Raw genomic sequence first — 21042 nt, 5'->3', positions numbered from 1 at the left:
TTATGGAAACCACCGGTGGGATTTCCATGCGCGATCCAGGAAACGAACAATTAGTAGAGGGAATGTAATGAACTCCATTGTCCTTTCTCGTGGATGAACCCGATGATTCTAGGGATGCACCAAATGCTCCTCTACGATTATATTCCTTTGGAGCCTATTGAGTAATCCTGGTACGAGAGCTAATCTCAAGGTAGTTCTCGCCCACCCGTGCCTGAATGAATGAAATCGCTTAGACAAATTCCATAAACCTTCCCTAAACGGAACCTCGACATTCCACGAGTTAAACATCTCGTGCCGTACAGCTGTTTTCTCTAGTGCTTATTTCCCGGCATGCACCGTGCCGCATTTTATAACCCAAACGCATGCACCTCCCAAAACGAGGGCGAAATGTGGATAAAATCTAATTAAATGTTCGTGCAAAAATGTCACAGATTCCTATCCGGTATACCGCCTTCCGTGCCACAATTCGAAACAAACCAACCGGAAATTACGCCAACACACGGAACCCTATTAAAGGTTTCCAGGAACCGCGCGTAAAAAGCGAACAGCCGCTGGAACATATGGATTACTTTTCTGATTGTATCGATGTGTCGCTGCTAATGCAAATGGAGTAGACGAAGAACAAATGGAACGGAATAACGGCAACGGAATAAGAAGACTATAATGAATTCCCTCCCAACGCCACCCAACCACACCAGATGTTAGCTGCCGACCTAAACCAGATACTCAACCAGACATGCGAGCTGTTGGAGTAGGTATCGGCCACGACACATGCACGTCCTTGCATGTCCTCCGATCGATGAGGCAATCGATTGGAAGATTGAAAGTCACCCGTCGGTGTTGGCGGAAGGGCTATCAGAGTAAGGTAACCTCCCAGGAGTTATGATGTTATAACCGGGAGATAATAAAATAAAAGCGCTATAGCGAGCCGGTTCGGAATGGTTATTACAAGTGATTGAACCTGGATCAAGTGCCGAGGCGTTTATAGTAAGCGTATCTGCATGAGATACTTTTGCTGGATTATGATATTATATAGGCTTTGTTTTATATAGTTCTGTCAAAGAAATGCACTACAAAAAGGCATAATCTAATGGGCAAGACTCGTTTAGTGGAAATGGAAACCGTTTATTGAAAATTCAACACACTTCTATAAGCTTGTAACAGATTTTGAAAACATCCATACAACCTGATAAGAACGCAGTAGGACAAGCGGAGAAACAAAAACTCACAATTAACTAAACCACCCATATAATGCACCAGCACTATCCCCATATCGCTTTCCAACACAATGGCCTTATGCCTGGTTAAAAGAGCCACACCACGTTTGAGACACGCTGGCATGATGTAGTACGACCATAAAATTCCACGCTTCCTCACGAAACCAGCAAAAATATTTCCACCAGCGCCACATGTGTGTAAGTGTGTTTCGTTTTCGTTTTTCCCCAGGTGGAAATGGAATCAATGGTGTGGCACAACATAAACCACCTGTAAGCAGACACCGGCACAGGCTGGGCTCGTACAGGAGGTTCAGCGATAAATTCACGAAGCGCCTCACGGAACGGTACGAACTTTAAATAATCCACCGGCAGCGTTTGTCAGCCGCCCGCGGTGAAGTAGCTTTCAGTGATGCAGAAATCCGCACAAATCAAGTCATAACTCAGCTTTAAATCAGGAGACGATTTGCCCCCACGGGACTCGAACGTATCCTTAATTCGGTTAGCAATGGGCGAGAATCGCTCCGGGAGTGAGACCTTCGACACGTTGATCATCCGGGGCGACCTGTCAACAGATTTCCAAGTGCTTAGCCAACACGTGCCATACACAGCCGGTTTCTCCTTTTCGTCCACTTTAACACCGAACCCACCTAAGTGGCGTGTGGAGCAGGAACACTTGGCACGCTGGAGTCCCTAAACTCACCGGTAGCAGCCAAGCAAATTTGGTTAATCGTCTGTTTACTTTGGATCTTTGGATTTCGAACAGGCGTAGATAAGATGGTCGTCATTTTAGAGAGCGTCCTAAAACAACACCAACTCCCTCCGTCGTGGCCTAATGGGAGCTAAATGGTTCAATCTTTAGCGTTGCTCTAATGTTTGGCGTCCATTAGCCGCCATTCGTTTGCGCCATCGATGGCTTAATTGGTAAAGTTGATGCATTTGGAGTCACCGTGTGATGGAGCCTCGACGTGCCCGATTAGAGGAACTTTTCGCTAGATAGCAGATACGCGAGGGTTGCAAAAGTTACCCCGAATTACTCAACGCATATTCTAGTGAATTTCCTTCAAGATACAACACAAGATAGAGAACACATTGACTACAAAAAAACCTCACCTCAGATGGTTCGGTGCTGCTTCACAGTAAACCGGAAGTACATGGAAGCGCTGTACAACGACGATGAGTAGCGTGTAAAACATCCCCAACATTGGCAACCTTTGAGACATGGTTTTACCAAAGCTCGCTTTGCCAGAACGGGCAAACCGTTGGGAGCTTTCCCAGATGTCGCGTACCCGAACGTCCTTGCCTGGGACGAAGCGAGGCAAAACCTTACAGGGTGACGAAATGGAACGTAATTACGAGGCACCGAGGCGTCAGCTAATGTAGAGAACACGATCCATGGTGCGCCTTGTTCTCTCTATTCCACGAAACACCGTGTGTCATGGGCTGTGGATTCCGCCGTTCCTCAAACACGACCCCAAAAAAGGCAATCCTGACCGTATCGAGCAAGCGAGGAAGGCACTACGAAACAAAAAGAAAAGATCGCTATCTGCTCCCGGGGAGGGTCGATGACAAAATGAATCCCTAATGGAAAATTATCGAACTGCGGCGCGTTCGCCCAGAGGGAGACATTGCGGGCGTGGACTTCGTAACGGTGGGGAGATATAGAGAGTCAACAATTAGGACGTTAATCCGCGGCCGATCCAGCGACAAAACTGTCTGGGACCAGCCGGAAACTTTACGAACGATGAAAAAAAGCACAACGACCACTGGTACAGTTTTAAAAAGTTCTCGGGAGAAATTTAACGAGCTACCTAAAGCGAGTCTCATCTGCAGCGTTTCCTAAGCGGATTGTACAAGTAGCAACAGAAAAAAAGAACCAGGGAAAAGGCGTTGAGCAAACAGTACCTGCTGCATCTGCGTTGAGTTTAGTAGTTTTTTTTTCGTTTGTGTATTTTTTGCTGCATTTATTTATTTATTTTGCCTCGTTCTGCCTCGGACCACTAAGCCGGAGGATCGGCAAAGTTCGACACCCATAATTCGACACCGATTGGAAACGAACCCCAAGAGAAAGTTGAAATTACTTTCCCATTACTTTGAAGGATGTCGCCGCCTTCGGAGGCACCAGCGACGGAGCGGTCGGTGTGATTTTGGGAACTCGGCAAGGAAGCATTTCCGGGGAGAGTGAAACTAATTTACCACCTATACAAGATGAGCAACCCCCGGAGCGGCCACTAAGCACTAGAGACATCATTCTCCAAGTGGGTTAACGCCCGGAAGCACTCGAAAGAACCGTCACGCTGGACGCACTCGATGTGGGAAGCTTTTTCACAAGGACAGAGACCAAACTCAGTGGGAACAACGAGAGCTTCGTCTACGCGTCGGTGCGTGTTCTAAAAATACAAACTTTACCCATTAATTAATCCAATTCAGTAGCATTTATCAGCCGTGGCTTGGCTGGTGGTCTGATTGCGAGCGATTCTGGAAAAGCGCCCCACTTTCTCGAGCCAAATGATTCTCCTTTCTACACCATAAAGCTTTACAATTTCAATTGAAAATAATTGCGCTGTGCCCCGGGCGGTTAAATGACAAATTTTTTTTATCTTTTTTCGTAAATTCATTTTCTGTGCTATTTATAACTGTATCCTTTTTCATAAAGCTTGCAACATCCGCCATTTTCAAGGCATAATTTCAAGGATGGGGTCGTTTTGGTCGCATGTGTTTCTTTTCTTTTCTAATCTACGATCTCACCCCATGATGAAGGTCATTTAGATCACCAAATGAGCAACCCACCACCAATCGTTCCATTATCCTTTCCGCACGACCTCTCGACTCCTCAGCTCTTCTAATTCGGGCAGGTGGCACATTTGTTCAACTGTTGTCCTAAGGACTTTACGTTTGTTTATGCCCCCGTTAAAAGAGGTACACGTTTCCGGCAACGCCTGACTAGCTTTTCATTTCCTTCTCCATTGATCCGTAACTAATGAGCGCTGCTTGACCGTGGCCTGCCGGAACAACAGCGACCCCGGATCGGTCATCTCAGGACGAGTGGTTAAAACCGACACTGGATTTTTGTGCTATTGGTTTTTCATTTCCGAAAGGGTCCAAGCCTAACAGCCTGCAGGAAAGGTGAATCAAGAGAAGCGTGCTATGTTTAGCTTTTCAACATTTTGATTTTATAGGCTCAGAGTGAATCTGTGAACATTTAGTTCTTTTGGATTAGATTGGCAGTGGAGCCAAGTACGGCTAACGAAAAAAAAATATAAAAATGGATGCAAAGAGGTATTTGCAAAAAATTTCCTTTAAATAAATTTTCACTACATTTTAATGTAGCGCCTGTTATTGTGATTAGAGTTAAGATTTATCCAAATGCAGTAAACACGGGAATAACCGTTTTCATCCCTTTACAGTTAACTTTTAAGAACCTTTATACCCCTGCCCTGATTATCAAATTGCTTTACTTTTTAAATTAATAGAATGAATGCACTTGAAACCAAAAAGTGTTCGATCAGTGAATCACAATTGGTAATCTATACATATCTTCCTTCATACAGCTTTGAACGATAAAAGAAAAGTGGTTATTTAACGATTTGTATGACTTTTATTTGACTCGCTTCGAAAAGCAAATGCTGCTTGGGTCAACCGGACCGCTTTAACGGAGTACTGAACATAAGAGCCTATACGCTAAGCGAAACTGACAAACGTAATGGCAAAGAGCGCGAGACAGAGATGCACAACGGTAAACATCGCAATCGTGAAATGAATGCGTGAGTGAGATGATGAACGAACGAAAATTCATAAGTGACATACCGTCAGCTCGGCTGAATCCTGTCTACACCAACATAAAAAAGAAGTAGAAAATTTTCAATCATGAAGATGGCTGACGGTTCTACAATTTTGCGACGAAACAGACCCGGAACGAAGGCTAAGGTATGTGAAATAATCGGTTTAAGTGGCATAACGTGTATCCGCAGAAGTAAATCAACACTGCCTCTTGTTGAAGTTTGCTATCCCCGCCTTGGAACATCGCAATTATCGCATGCCACTTTCGCTGAGCTTCCTCCGTTGTTGTGATGAGAAAGTGAAACCCTCCTTACCTTTAATGCAATCGATTGCCTCTTTCGTGTTGTAGGATTTTTCCAACTGGGCCGATGAAGTGTTCGAGGAAATGGATAGCACGCTTGCCGTGCAGCAATACATCCAACAGATGATCAAAAGAGACCCCTCGAATGTGGACCAAATTTTGACAATGCCCGATGGGCAGGATGAGGGCGTGTGGAAGTACGAACACCTGAGGTAATGAGCTAAAAACCAAGCATTTGGACAGTGGGATAGGGTCCTTCATAGCACTAGTGATAACACCTGTTCGACGGGGAAATTTCTCCCTACAGACAATTTTGTATGGAACTGAATGGACTAGCTGTAAGGCTTCAGACGCAGTGCTTCCCGGCCACCTGCACCCAAATGACGGCCACAGAGCAGTGGATTTTCCTGTGCGCAGCCCACAAAACGCCCAAAGAGTGTCCGGCAATTGATTACACCCGGCACACGCTAGATGGTGCTGCGTGCTTGTTGAATAGTAATAAGTATTTTCCCAGCAGGTAAGTTGGTCCTTGTAGTCTAGATTCGATGCAAGATATAACACGTATGCTTATTTTCTTATCATGCTATCCGCAGAGTTTCCATCAAGGATTCCTCCGTAGCAAAGCTAGGGTCGGTGTGTCGCCGCGTGTATCGAATTTTCTCTCACGCGTACTTCCATCACCGACGGATATTCAACGAGTTCGAAGAGGAGACATCGCTCTGTCTGCGATTCACCAACTTCGTTACAAAGTACACGCTCATGTCGAAGGAAAATCTAATCGTTCCCATTCCGGAATGTGAGCTGACTCCTGGCGAAAGCGAAGCATAAATCGCTGGTGAAGACGAATCAGGCACACGGGCGTTATTTTTCGCAACTTTGTGTGACTATTCGAAGTGAAACCATAATAAGAGAACGAGAAAAAGCGCAGGATAAAAAAGCTATCTAGCGTTATAGTTCTCAAAGGTTTGCAACAAACAAAAGCACCATCATACTCTGTAAATTGAAGATGAACAAGTATCCAAGCACAGTCAAACATAGCGGCATACTGCCGTTGAATAGTCCCATGAAGCCATTCGTATGGCCTCCGTACGTACATTGAGTGCTACTGCCGACCAGAGTTAATTTAACGAAGGCGTGACATGTCTCGAAGGGTTTGAAAATATCTCTCCCTAGCTTAAATGTAATTTAAAGTTTTTTTCTTTTTAGTTCTACTGTCTGTTTTATGTCCAGCAAAATTTTCTAAATTTCGGAAGCATTTCCGTTGCTTTTCTATTCCACTCTATGTGGATGTTTTACTTCATTGTGTTCTATTACTCCTAAGTGTATCGATGAATTGGCACACGCGTGCAACGCAAATCTACGTTGCTGAGAGTCCCCCAGAAATCTATTGAACGCAGAAACAAATGATGGAAAAAGGCATGTTTTTTTACGATCACTTTGGTAGTAAATGTGTGCGAATATTGGAAACAAAACACAATCTTATAGCTAAAGATATTGTCAAAAGCAGAATAACTAACGTAAAGGAAACAACTCGTATTGTAACGGAAAACCTATATATAAAAATACATGTATAAACAATGAAGCTATCATTTAATTGGACAGATCCAAACAATAACATTGAAAGATGAGAAGAATGAGCCTCAGCTAGTAATACTGCTTCTTTGAAAATTTTAGGAAAACATCACGAACCAAAACTAAGACGAATGTAAACGATAAATTCAATCTTACATGCAACCGTTTGCGCTACGGTTCACAGCTATATTGGAAGGTAGCATTACCCATCCTCATGTTGAAAGCAATAATGAAAATGAATACCGGAAAAGGACAAGTTACGCGGAATGTTTCATATAATATATCTAATCACACACACATTACACACTACAATCCTCAAATATACGGACATATGCGATACTAATAGAGAGAACTCAATTTTTAAGGATAACGTATGCAACACAAACCGAAGGAGGACGGCTTTTAGGGAATTTTACTTTCGACAATCGAAACATACGTTATTTGAGACCGTTTATCTCATTCATCCATTTAGTTCTACACGATTAGGAGTTTCTTTGCTCCCATTAGCATTCAGAAGTGTGCATGTGTGTGTTTTTGTTTGTTTTAAATATTTTTCTTTACGTCACCCACATCCTTCGTTGAGGTCGAAAGGGATATTTATCGATACTATCGCAGTCTTGTGACCACTCACTACGAAACGAATCCACTTCGCACGGCAATCACGTGCATGCCAATAGACCACCACCCACGGGAGAAGACAACACAAAACACTCGTTAAACAAATATATTATGAAACGATACAACAAAAAACATTAACAACAAAGATTACGCACCACCACCCTTGCGATGGGCGTTAACCAACACCTCTCTACGGTACGCGAAGTAGATAACGAGAGTAGAAAGTAATAAAATCCATTTATCAAACACTTTCACGGAAAATTGGCCTATGTTTGATTGGAAGAGTATTGTGGGAAAAGAGGGTTATTGCAGAGATTAGTATCGAGAGCATGAGTAAACATATTCGGACAGAAATTAGGTGTTAGCTATTTCTCAATACGACTGTTATTATTCTCTTAATCAATTTATTTTAAATCCCTTCCCCGACGTTCACAAGAAACAATCTAATGGACGATATTTTCATTGTGCTGAATTCTGATTCCCACTGAGGCCTTCCTTTCCAGTGATTCCCAACACCGTGGAAGGAGTTACCTTGCGTGACGTTGGGCCATCATTCGTATCCATCACTTCACCGACGGAACAGTCTGCGCTTTGGTTATGATCCAATTTTCTCCCATCCCTTCGTCCAGCGGCAACCTTCTTGCCTCCATTTTCACTTACCTCGCCATCACCACCATCGGTTTTCCGCCTATGTCCATCCTTTGATTTGGCCTTGTTGCGTGAACCACCGCTCGCACCCTCACCAGCATCTCCACCGCGTCCTTTTCCTTTCCCGAATGGTCCTTGCCGATTTGCTCCGTTGCCTGTGGGGCCTTCGCCACCTCCTGAACCGTTCGCGTAATGGCGGTTGGCCTTTTTTTTGAGCTGCGGTCCAGTGAAGTAGTTGCTCTTCTTGTCACCACCCTCCTTATTGCGCTTTCGAGGTCCTTCCGTCGCGCCGGTAAGGCCAGCGCCGGTCCAAAAGCCACCCTGAGCCTTCGAATGCTGATAACCCGGCACCTTCGGATCGATCTCGTCCAGCGACATCAGAATGTGCATGCAGGGAATGTTGCGCTTAGCAACGATCTGCTCCAGTCCGTCCTCTTGTGGATCCCAAAACTCTTCCACCCTACGGATTGCGAAATCGTAATCATGATATCCTGCACAGTGGTGGAAAAGTTACCTACTTTCTGTAACAGATCCGCGTCACCTGGTGCAGCTCGAAGTGTCGTTTAAGAATTTCCGCGCAGCTCACTGTCTTGCCGACGCCACCGTCCGAACCGCTCCACACAACCGACCTGTACGTGCCGTCTTCCAGGGCTTTCTTCGCGTGTTCGATTAGGTTCATCACCGCCGAACCACCCTTCACGTGCATCCAGAGGAATCGCTCGGGCAGCACCTCGATCGGAATCTGCTCCTGCGACAGCTCCTCCTCCACGTTCTTGCCCTTCTTGTAGTGCATCATCCTGACGTGCCGCGCAGGACACGCGGCGCAACGGAGTTTTCTCGCGAATGGAAGCTCTGTAAGGAAAACACAAAACAATAGCAGGTTAAAATCCGTAAGAACAGGTGACTGACTGATAGGCACACCCCATTCGGTCGAGAGGTACGATCGATTATTGATTATCGGTCCTAGAACCGGGTCGACAGCCTGGATGGTGCACTCGGAGCAACCTGAAGTCATCAGCGGCTACCGCTTTGGATGGAATTTTGAGAGGAATATTTTCCACATTCCAGCAAAACGGTCAGTGGACGAGATGAACCCTTTTTTTTGCTTCCACTGGCATCTCGAAAAGGACGAAGTCGATACGGCCATTCAACATAACGGTTTCGGAGTACCATACATCGAACGTCGGGAGTAAAATTGTGCCACGTCAGTCTCGGCATGTTCAGCAAGGATAATACACGATGCAGCAAAGCCCACAATCTCGTATCGAGTGAATTGATACCATTAGAAAGTGGCAACGACGGTAGATATCAACTGCAGCGGTTGGTTCCCGTAAGCCTCCACGCTACAAGTGCTGACGTAAAAAGTGTCACCATTTGCGTCATCGCCGTGCGCAGCAATTCGATGACGGGAACCGAATCGGGCTAAATTTTTGGCCCGCAAATAGCGAACTCAATTTTGTCGCAAGCACTCGATTAGATTATCCAATCGAACAAATTTCTGCACTTGTGCGGGTGGTGAGGATGGCAACTGCCAACCATGCGGTCCTTAATTGGTTCGTTTCGTGTGCATTTTTTTCTTGGCAAACTTACACTCAACGACACAATCGTAGCAAATGAATGAAGAACGATGTGGACAATGATCGCGTTGGTTGCGTAAATCCGTACATAACTGAGCACATTCAACGGTCTCTTAGCCACATCACAAGCTACGTGAAAGTACGATGTCCAACACAACACCGGTTGAACGTTTCTGTTCGTAGAATATTCCGTATCCTTGATAAAGTCATTCTTCGCTCGTTTCCATCAAACAACGCCCTCAAGGGCGCAGTCCAGCGCAGCCCTACTACCGCATGAGTAGCTGTGTGGTGTGCAGATGATGCGTAATTTAATTGATACCAGCCACTTCTCCTGCCAACCACGCCGGAGAGAAACGTCCGTGTGATGGTATAAAAATTAACAACCAACCCCGCAGGGCCCCAGGAAAGTCTCTCCGATGAACTCCCCGTTCGATGGGGAAAGCATCTTGCAAGAAATGATGAAACCCCGTAGTATCCTCATCGTTTTCTTCGATGGAACCGGCAGCAACGTTTCACGTTGCTGACAGCCGCACGCATCTAGAAGTACCAATTTTTCCACCCGTCGAAAGGACTCCATCGTGTTCGAGCAAGCGAGGTCGAATTTTGATGAACCATTTGGATGGCTCGCGTGGAAACCCCCGCCTAAACGGGTGCTGAATGTGACCCTAGCGAAACCCAATTTACCATTCATCCAACGAGCGACACATAGCCAGCAGCTAGTTCGTTCTAACACCGCTAGAGGACCCGGCGACAGCCAGATCGATGGCGGATCCGCTCTGGAAAAACTCTCGAGCGTCAGAAACCGAAGTTGGGGGACGAAACAAGTGGGTTGAATTAATTTTCCATCGACAGCTTTTTCATCATATCCGCTCGGAGGCGCATCGGTTCCCGGGAAGAACAGGACACGAGTACCAACGCGGGTTTCGCTGACGCTTTGTGCTTTCTAACACGCAGCAATGCCACCAAGAGTATTGTTGTTTGTGGGAGTCTTTTTGTCCCCTCTCTCTAACCCCTCGAGGTGTCTCGCGTTTTCTGCCCACGGAGCCAGTCGTTCGACATCCAAGCCGTTTTTTTCTTCCTTTTGCTGAAGTTATGCCAGCGGCGTGAAAGAATTTCATTCAGGAATATCTCGCTCCACGCCAAACCCCATCCCTCGACTGACTTTTATTTTCGCTCCCCAATAAGAAGAGCGAATGAAAGGCTGCACATTGAGGAAAGAACGAACGAAGCGTTCTCTTTGAAATGTGTGTGAAAACAGCTATCCAACTAACCAACCAGCAACGACCCCAACGGTCGAGAAGCGCAAAAAAGGACCCTTAGCGTAGTTTTCTTACAATGTAGGAAGCGGAACTTCAGCGAGCTCTTGTGCGCTCGTGGTAATAGTTTAAATCACCACAAGATGGTACCGAGGAATTTGCGGCACATACACACCCGTGAAAGGGCCGCGGCAAGGATTGCGAGCGTCTGAGGTGCCGAAGCGTACACTATAGTGACGTCAACGCAATAGCGCAGTCCTTGAGAGAGGGATACCCAGGACGATGGTAACAATGTTCCAATACCCGAAAGGCAACATCGTGTCGAGAGAGTAACTTAAACGAAGCACAGACGAAGAACGCAATTTCTAAATGATAAATACAACCAGCTAAAGTGAATAGCAATAAGTTAGTAAAATTGAAAACTGAATGTGGTATAGTATGATAAATTAATTTAACATACAAATCTAAAAAAAATCAATCCAAGCGATTGACATTGATCGAAATTACCCCAACATTTGATTGATGGACTTAATTAACTGACAAGTGATAAGCACTCTTTTGTGATAATAAAAATTACTTCCTTTTACGCTTACTCCGCTTCCACGTTTTCACTCGGCCAACGTCGATGGGCAGAACGTCGATTTTAATTTCCCCAAGCATCACCCAAACCCTCGCTGCAAATCTATTCATCTTGCCATCGCTCCCATTTTAACCACCCTATTGTACACTGATGTACGATGGTAATCTTCCAACTTCAGTTCGAAATAACAAAAAAAAAGAGAATCCACTTCCCATTTTCGACATGCAACAGGGTCGAGAACCGTCGAGTTAATGAGTGTTCCTCCCCGGGCCACTAAAAAAGGGCGAGCTCAACCGTGCGGCGAAAATTTTCACCAATAAGCGCGCCTCTGCGCACCTCGTTACTATGGACGAGAGGATTTACGACGCACGTGGGCGACCCGGGGAGCCTCGGTGATTGAAGGTTAATTGATTCGATGTAAATAACGATAAGCGCGTGTTTGAGCGGTAACGTAACAGCTACCGGAGGTCAGGGTAAAACCGCGAACATGCATTTTTTCCCAGGCACGGAACATATGCTCATCCTCGCGCCTTTGTCGGGAAATCCGTGTCGTGCATTCGCGCCATGTATGATAATTGAAAAAAGGGATAAAAAACTGCGCGTTTTTTCATGTTTCATTTAGAGCATGAGATGAATGCAGCCAATACCAGGGCTATTGCCAAAACTTTAGCATGGGGATGCTGTTCATAGAGTTCATTTCAGCAAAATGTGTATTTTATCAAAGCAAAATCTCACACATAAATGATATGTGTACTTAACTTTCGGAAGAAGCATGCTCTAGGAAATGGAAACAGAAATTAATACAACCAGTACGTATGCAAAACAAGAGCATTGATAATGCGTAGGGAGTTTTTGTAAGAGGCAATCTCCATAATTTGTATCCAAAATCCAACAGAAAACATAACATGGATTGAGCTTCAAACAGATTGCCATCAGTTGACATGGTCAACAACAATTTCCAACCAGGAATCAACAGGTGCCAATGTCAATTCAGCACCATCCGCAAGAGAAGAAAAAAGCGAGCCCTTCGTTGAAAAGAGAATCAAAAACCAACTAAATTCAACAATTTTCCGCAAGGCGCAATCGCCCAACGTGGCTGCGTGCAAAATCTCGACAGGCTCCTTTCACCCGTTCGTTTACGGATTATGACGTCAGCCGGGAACGAGCAAGGATCACCATGGGATATCGGTCGATTAGCGATTGGGATGCGGGTTTCAATGATGCGTCCTTTTTATTGATCACTACCTGCCGTACCGCTGATGCTTCTAAAATCCAACGACCACAGAAGTTTCAGGATCCAGAATTATGAAACGATGTCGTGTCCACAAAGCGAAAACGATGAATTCCTGATTGAAGGGTTGATTCGGAAAATCATCTTTTTTTTCAACGCGAGGAAATTTTCCCTTCGCCGGAAAAATCTTTCCCCACGTCGGAAAGAGAAGGAGCAGAACATCGGTGAAATCCCGATCAATATTGCTCCCGTCCGCTCGGAGGCCGCCGTGATCCTTGGGATTCCCCTCGTGCATCCGAAAAGGCGATGCTGTTGCGCGAGCCGGCTTCTTCGCGTCAGAACGTGCTCTACGCACAGGAATGTGGCACCTCCATTGCAAGGATACCACCACCACCCACGATGGAACAATAATGGTGTCCGGATGGTGAAGCGAGATATAGGCAAAGTTCTCTCAGATCGCTTCGCTTTCGCTCCCGAAACTTCTCCGCAATTAGAATGCGTTTCGCATTATCCTTTCGTATTACATAGCCACCCCGCGGGTTTCTACCCATTACCCTCTGCAGCCTCCCCCACTTTTCCAGGTGGGACTTACATTCATCGGTTACCAGGCTCGACCAATCGCGAACTCCCGGCAGTGATGATGAGACGAACCGGTGGCCGGCTGATGTGTCGCAGAGAGACTGGCTGGGGCAGAACCACGAAGGAGCAAAAGGATCTACCCTGAGCGATGGGACGATAAACGGCCCAGTTACCATCGGGAAGTCGTAGCGTCCGGTTCAACAAACGAGAAATCGGATCCTTCCGCTGTTGGCATCGCGATTGCATCGATCCAGGCGCTTCGCTCTTGATCGGGAACTCCTTTGAGCGCAGGTGGTTTCGAATATCTGTGTGATCGACAGCTCGTGGCCAGTGTGGTGAAAGTGAATCGTTGCATCTTCACAGTAACATCCACCGGTACGTTGAGCATTCGTTATCCTTCTAGAGTCATTTTTTTTTTGCAAGTGGAACTTGAAATCAAAGGTCCAGTAAATTCTGATGCGGTTGGATTTGTTACTATTCATGCACTTGTTTTCCTGCTACTGGCCGTCCTTCCGATTTCTGGACGTGTTTCTTCATGTGTTTCATTGTCAATTATTGTAACACGTTCTCTATGTTATTAACATAGAAAAATTATCTCAATACAAGAGCTCGTAATAGTTTTAAAAAGTGAAGTGTCACGTGCCCAAATTCAGATGAAAACAAAATTACCCATTGCATGCGGGAAAGCCATAGCTTATGTCATAGAAACAGTAATTTAGCGTACGTTGGCCTATAGGACATTAGCAACGACCCGTTGTGTACAATAATGAGTAAGCCGTCTGTATCGTACCGCCGGTAGTAAAAGTTATAATTAAACAATTGAAAGTCAGCCAATTGAATGCTTATACCATGACGCATTCTTACACGAGAAGCGTAAATTTAACACGCTGCACCTAACAACATGTGGATCTGCTGTAAGATAGACCATTGGGTTAAATTTAGTTAGCAAATAAAATGACCCGATCTGCAATGACCCCAACGGTCGGCGGAATACGCACGCGAGTCCAAAAAGAGGATCCTCCAGCAGATGCATCAATCATGCACGGTTGCGAGGCGGCCCATTATATCAGAGCCAGAAGCATCGTTTCGTAACCGCGATGGGTGCGATTAATTGCGGCCTGCTGTTCGGAAACTGAGGGAACTTTGTTCAATCGCTAGCGATGGCGAGACGACGCGTGCTGCTGTTTGTTTATAAACTAGCAAATCTCGGAAATCGGTTGCTCTGGACACCTGATCTGGCTATTAACAAACTCGTGGTGATCGCACGCCTCGCCGTCGTTGAAAATCGACAAACTGCGATTCCATGGATTCTATTTTAGATACATTGGTTGATTTCGCAGACGTTCCGGGACTTGGACACGCCACCACCATGGACAGCAAAGAGTTCCGCCGCCGTGGAACCGAAATGGTCGAGTACATCTGCAACTATCTCGAGACGCTGGAACAACGCCGAGTTACGCCGTGTGTCGAACCGGGTTACTTGCGTCATCAGCTGCCGGACGAGGCCCCGGAAGAACCCGAACCATGGGACCGAATTATGCAGGACGTCGAGGACAAGATCATGCCGGGTGTGACACACTGGCAGCATCCGCGTTTCCACGCATACTTCCCGTCTGGAAACTCGTTCCCCTCGATACTGGGTGACATGCTGAGCGACGGAATCGGTTGCATCGGGTTTTCCTGGGCCGCCAGCCCAGCTTGCACCGAGTTAGAGACGATCGTGCTCGACTGGTTGGGTAAGTTGATCGATATCAAAAGTTCATGTCCATAGGCCAAGCCCGGCTCTGTTCGTAGAATCGCGATCATTGTACCGTTCTCGAGGTTCGAACATGTACGTCATAACAAATGAAATGATGTTCTCTGTTGCACCCAGATCCGTCATCAAAGCAGTTCGAAAAGCAATTTTTGGGGGTCAACACATAAGCCGAAAATTTCTCCCAATAATGCAAACGAAACTGGTCCAGGCGGGGCACGATCAGCCACAAGCGTATGCATGCAAATCGAAATAAATCATGCGCCAGTTTAAGGAAACACACACGAGCGAAAAAAAAAAGAACATCAAACCTTTTTTAGACGGGGCCGGAAAACCGATATCTTTCTGCGATTGCGATCCGGCGTGGGCGACGAAGGAGGTGTGCAAGGTCAGCTGAGAAGGAACCTGGTATTTTTAGATCAAACTTGATTCCAAAAATAGCGCCCCACCAGCGTAAAATGCATGGTTCCTGCCTTTCTTCGTGAACCTTTTTTGTTCTGTTCTCATTATTTGTTCTGTTCTCAAAAATCATTATCAAGAAATAATTAAACATTCAGCAATTAGCAGCGATCGCACAGCTCTGAATCGTAATTTTAGGACATTATGATTAATGTTCAATGGCAGTATCAATTTATGAGCTCTCTTTTAGTAACGATGGTTGGAAGACGAAAAGTGATTTGTGACAAATATGTGCTGATTAATAAGCAACAGATGCCGGATGGCAATATAGAGCAACATCTTATCGTGAAGGGATGTGGATCTAATGATTTAGCGTTTACTCATGACACACTTCCTTCCTTCCTGATCCAAACAAAAATTCTCATTAATTTTCGCAATAGCTCCCATTAAACATATTTCATTTTTAAACACTGGTCAACAATGGTAAAACCATGTTCCGCTTCTCGCAATCCGAGAATGGTTCAAAGCCCCGATCGGCTCCGGTTTCATAAGCGCTTAAAAATAATTGAAATTCTTCACACATGATTCACGCCGCGCTTCCGACGCACGCACAGATGTTCCAGTTCCTCCCACAAAGCCAAAAAATTCCGCTCATTCGTAACTACTATTTGTCTGACGTACCACACCACATACATCCGCAGAACCGAACGTCGATTTTCCTATCCTCTCCGCGTTTGTTCATCATCAACCGAAAGACACCGAGACGCCGCTAAATACGATGCTGCCATAACATCTCATTACCATAAATAATCGATGATGGAGCAGCGCCGAATGCAAATCGACCGCGACCGCGACCGAGCGCAGAGGAAGGAAATGTGTACTACATTTTACTTCACGGAAAGTCTCAACCGCGACCGAACGTGGCTGAGTTTTCCGCTGCTGCACACGTTTGCGTCCACTGGATATTATTCGCGCAAGTGGTCGTATAAGGTAGAGCGGAAAAATAAAGCATCCCTTTTCCGTCCTCGGCCTACAACTGGCCATGGCACGGGCTAGAAGCATTAGACGAATGATGAAATTTTAACCACTTGTTACTCCATCAACATCATCGCCATCAGGCCACCGTGGAGCGGTTGGTGGGATGTTAGATGAGAAGTGTTGTTAGCCGCGAATCCAGGCGGTGATAAATTACGTTTTAATTACATCAAACCACCAGGAAGTAATGCTTCTTTCACCGGCTCAAGCTTACACCCCAATGTCGGGAAAGAAGACTTCTGTCGTGCCCGACCAATTGATGCGGTCGTAAGAATATTAAACCCGATTTAAAATTGTCTCTTCCACGCTCGAAAGCACTCGCGAGACAGTTAAATCGAATCATAAAGCTGCCAGGCCTGAGAATTTCTAGCGGCTCACGAATGGCCCAGGGAATTTCATAATCAGTTTTTCGAAACGAAGCATCCCGCAAACTCATGCTTGAGGTGATCAGGTCAAATTAGTACTAATAAAATAGTTTATGCAATGTTCTGTTTACTTTTCGGTAGGTAAGGCGATTGGACTTCCCGACGCTTTTCTCGCGCTTAAGCCTGGTAGTCGTGGCGGTGGTGTAATACAGGTAGGTAGTCAATCAAGAACTTAATGCGCATTTCATTTCATCAACACTTGGCTCTACACTCGCTTTACTGTAGACTTCGGCTTCCGAGTGTGTCCTGGTGACAATGCTGGCGGCTCGCGCCCAAGCCATCAAGTATCTCAAGCAACAGCACCCGTTCGTCGAGGAAGGCCACCTGTTGTCCAAGCTGATGGCGTACTGCTCCAAAGAGGCGCACAGCTGCGTTGAAAAGGCAGCTATGATTAGCTTCGTTAAGCTGCGAATCCTCGAGCCTGACGAAAAATGTTGCCTACGGGCGGATACGCTGATAAAGGTAACTCACACAACGAGCGGGAATAGATAGCGCCCATATAAGGGCAGTGCTTGCTAGATGCAACAGATATTTAAACTTGGCTGATATGTTTTCCCCACAAAACACCCACGACTCCATCGAACGCTTCCGTCGAGCATGGTAAACAGAAGCGATGGTAATGATGGAGCAGGTGTTGAAGTGAGACCCGAATTTTGGATTCATTTTTCACGCTTCTTGTGAAAACATCAGTATCATCGACCTTTCACGTAACGAGTGGGTGGTGTTTTTAAAGAGTAAACAGTACCCGGGAATGAGGGCTGGAATGACTCATACAGCATAACTACCATAATAAACTTTCCATCTTATCTACTGTCCGTCTTTAAAAAAAACCAAAACAAACCCCCCGTCATTTACCTAAATTTAGAATTTACTCAAACAAGTGTCGATCGATTTTCTCAAAGTTTTTTATGGATCATGCTATTTTTTCTCCAACTACAGATAGCATCAGTAACTTTTTTTTACAAATTAACAGTTTTCCTGTGCTTCTACACACGGAAGCTTTATATTCGCACGTCGATTCCTAACGCCTACTCGTCATCATCCTAGTCACAAATCCTGGGAACCGTGATGACAGTCGACCCCTTAGCTGCCCGCCGTCTCCTTCCGATACTGTTCCAGGGCTTTCCGGGCTTGCTGCTGACCGCGCTCGAACCCGGTGGCGAACCCATTCCGGTAGCCCTCGTCAAAATTACGCTGATAGTGCACTTGCCGCCCGGCATCGACTCCATCCGCGTAGCCGGCCTTAATGAGCGGTTCCGCCCGGCGCTTCGCGTCTCGCTTGGAAATGTCAAAGTCCTCCTCCCGATCCATTCCTTATTGCGACACGAAGCGAAAGAAGAAGAAGAGAAAAAGAAGATACAGAGACACATAGGTGGATGGAAGAAGCCGAGGACTGATTAAAGTGAAGTCTCATCTAAGCGTCTGACGAAGTACCGGGCGGATATCCTTCTATTTCTCTCAGTTCGCATCAAACGCGCTGTATAATTTGCAAAATTTTGACTGACATCTGAATAACGCAACACTCATATAAATCACGGCTGGAGAATAAAAACAACAGCGGAGTAATGTTTCAAACCCCTCGGCCTATCGGTTCTATTGAACTACAACGTGGTCTGAGCTCTTGATTTGACAGCTTTTTTGTTGTCTGGCTATTGGTTTTTGAAGCGTTACCTAGTTTACAACAGAGGTTAAAATATATACGAAAAGATATTAAAAGTACGTGCCAATGATGGAAAACGAAGCGCCTACTGGATGATTATCGTGGCTGGCCAGATTAGCCGAGTATTAACCTATCTCGAGAACATTTAATTAATCATAAATTTACTTAACTTTACTATCGGCTCTCTGCCAAACCTGCACTAGCCAAGCTGTAGGAGGAATCGATTCGCACGCTAGCGCGATAAAAATCTTTGTACGTCAGCTGCACGTTCGTAAAAGCGAGGAAATTGCGATGCCCATATTGCCTCCATGATCCATGTGTGTGCACTAACCTGTAACTCACTACTCTTTTGTCCTAAATCGAGGATTGGTTACAAGTCTTGACGAAAGAAGTTTAGAAGGTTACACACATTTACTACGGGAATTTTGCAGTAATTCGAACATTCTATAATCATGCTGTCAAAATTGCAGGCAATGGAAGAAGATGAACAACAGGGTTTGATACCGTTTTTCGTGTCGACCACCCTTGGTACGACGGGATCATGCGCTTTCGACGACTTGGCAGAGATTGGAGAGGCGTTACAGCGCTTCTCGAGCGTCTGGCTGCACGTGGACGCTGCGTACGCCGGCAATGCGTTCATATGTCCGGAACTGAAGTACTTGCTGAAGGGCATCCAGTATGCGGACTCGTTCAACACCAACCCGAACAAGTGGCTATTGACGAACTTTGACTGCTCGACCCTGTGGGTACGTGATCGGATCCGGTTGACGTCGGCTCTCGTCGTCGATCCGCTGTACCTTCAGCATGGTTACACCGACTCTGCAATCGACTATCGACACTGGGGTGTACCGCTGAGTCGCCGATTCCGTTCGCTTAAGCTATGGTTTGTTCTGCGCAGCTACGGAATTTCCGGTCTGCAGACGTACATCCGACACCACATCGACTTGGCGAAGCGGTTCGAGGCGTTGGTGCTTAAGGACAGCCGATTTGAGGTATGCAACGACGTCCGGCTAGGGTTAGTATGCTTCCGGCTGAAGGGTACTGATCGGATCAACGAGAAACTGCTCAGCAGCATCAACGCGTCCGGCAAACTGCACATGGTACCGGCGTCAGTCAATGACACCTACGTCATACGGTTCTGTGCCGTAGCGCAGAACGCCAAGGTGGAGGATATTGGTGAGCGCATCGGCGAGTCGCCCTTTGGCCGCGATACCTTGCCTAATCGATATCCTTGCGTGATGCCTTCCCTTAGATTACGCTTGGGACGTCATCACGGACTTCGCTTCGGAGATCCTGGAGAAGGAGCAAGCCGATGAGGTCAGCGAAATCGTCGATCGTCGCAAGACTCACACGCTCGCCCAGAAGCGTTCCTTCTTCGTGCGGATGGTCAGCGATCCGAAGATCTACAACCCGGCCATCAACAAGGCCCAAACGCCACATCGTATGTCCGCAGAGCTGACCTCACCTGGCCACGATGGCACCGTGGTGACGGTACAATCTCCCAAGTACGCCCATCCTACTCCTCGTATCCTCAACATGGATCTACGTTTCAAGTATGAACTTTTTTGTTTGCTTCCAGGACTCCCGGCTCTGCCACCTGGATCAGCTGGCCGTTGGCATTCCTGTTCGCATCCGCTGATGACGGAACTAAAAATGATGTCACTTTAAGGTATCGTCACTACGCTGCTAGACTACACTCAGTCACACATGCATACACCCGGTGAAAAACGTTTTACATAAAACCCTTTGCCTTACATTGTCCTCCTATTTCTCTCTTCTTCGTTGTCGTTAGATTTCGACATCTCGACACTATGATGCGGCTATCCGCTTCACGCCGTAACTCTGCCACCGGTGGTTCTTCTCCATCACCAGAAGGAGAAAACGGCATCACGCTGCTGAAATCGCCCAAAAAGTCCCCGATCCTGTTGCGAAAGCGAGGATCTTCCCCGAACCCACCGACAGGGACGAATAATAGCTCGGCAAAGTAAATCATTCTTTGGAAGAAAGAATGAAATTCTGGCTCCGTCAGTTCTCTCTCTCTTTCTCTCACTACAATCTCTAGCTCTTCGTGAGGAAGGTGGTAACATATAAATCGCAAAAAACGAGCCCGAATCTTTTAATGAAAAATCATGGGTATCCTAACGCCAGTATTGCTCATGACGATGATGATGAATCACAAAATTCGCTCTCCAATTTCATTGCTCCACAAGAACGATGTTACTGATTCCCGAATGCATTGCGCCTCTGATTACTCGTTAGCACTCAAACATTGACACACTCGGATGGATTATAAATGGACCTACACTTATAGCAATTGTTGAATCCAACTTTACTGTATTTATTCTAAAGCACAAATAAACGAATCAGATCAAATCAACCCGCACGAGCCGCTTCGTATTTCTGCTTCATCGATA

At 46.1% G+C, this 21042-nt stretch overlaps 3 protein-coding genes across 3 annotated transcripts; 2 read left to right on the top strand and 1 right to left on the bottom strand.

Annotated features, from left to right (window-relative positions):
* Positions 1-5081: 5081 nt before the first annotated feature.
* On the top strand, positions 5082-6436 carry LOC128725510 (MOB kinase activator-like 4). The gene is made up of 4 exons (XM_053819262.1): positions 5082-5141; positions 5344-5507; positions 5603-5812; positions 5889-6436. Exons 1-4 carry the CDS (start codon positions 5082-5084, stop codon positions 6121-6123), a joined length of 669 nt encoding a protein of 222 aa, XP_053675237.1. The 3' UTR covers positions 6124-6436.
* Positions 6437-7905: 1469 nt separating this feature from the next.
* Positions 7906-8977, bottom strand: LOC128725257 (ribonuclease P protein subunit p25-like protein). Its single transcript, XM_053818985.1, has 2 exons — positions 8652-8977; positions 7906-8593 (listed from the first exon to the last, which is right to left on the bottom strand). Exons 1-2 carry the CDS (start codon positions 8927-8929, stop codon positions 7945-7947), a joined length of 927 nt encoding a protein of 308 aa, XP_053674960.1. The 5' UTR covers positions 8930-8977; the 3' UTR covers positions 7906-7944.
* A 5748-nt stretch (positions 8978-14725) lies between these two features.
* LOC128727593 (aromatic-L-amino-acid decarboxylase) lies at positions 14726-20616 on the top strand. Its single transcript, XM_053821523.1, has 7 exons — positions 14726-15092; positions 17050-17120; positions 17194-17430; positions 19099-19804; positions 19881-20133; positions 20208-20297; positions 20421-20616. The coding sequence occupies exons 1-7, from the start codon at positions 14726-14728 to the stop codon at positions 20614-20616; spliced, it is 1920 nt and encodes a 639-aa protein (XP_053677498.1).
* Positions 20617-21042: the final 426 nt, after the last annotated feature.

This window comes from Anopheles nili, chromosome 3 (assembly GCF_943737925.1).
Source record: "Anopheles nili chromosome 3, idAnoNiliSN_F5_01, whole genome shotgun sequence".
NCBI classification, from domain to species: domain Eukaryota; kingdom Metazoa; phylum Arthropoda; class Insecta; order Diptera; family Culicidae; genus Anopheles; species Anopheles nili.
This window is presented reverse-complemented; position numbering and strand designations above follow the sequence as displayed.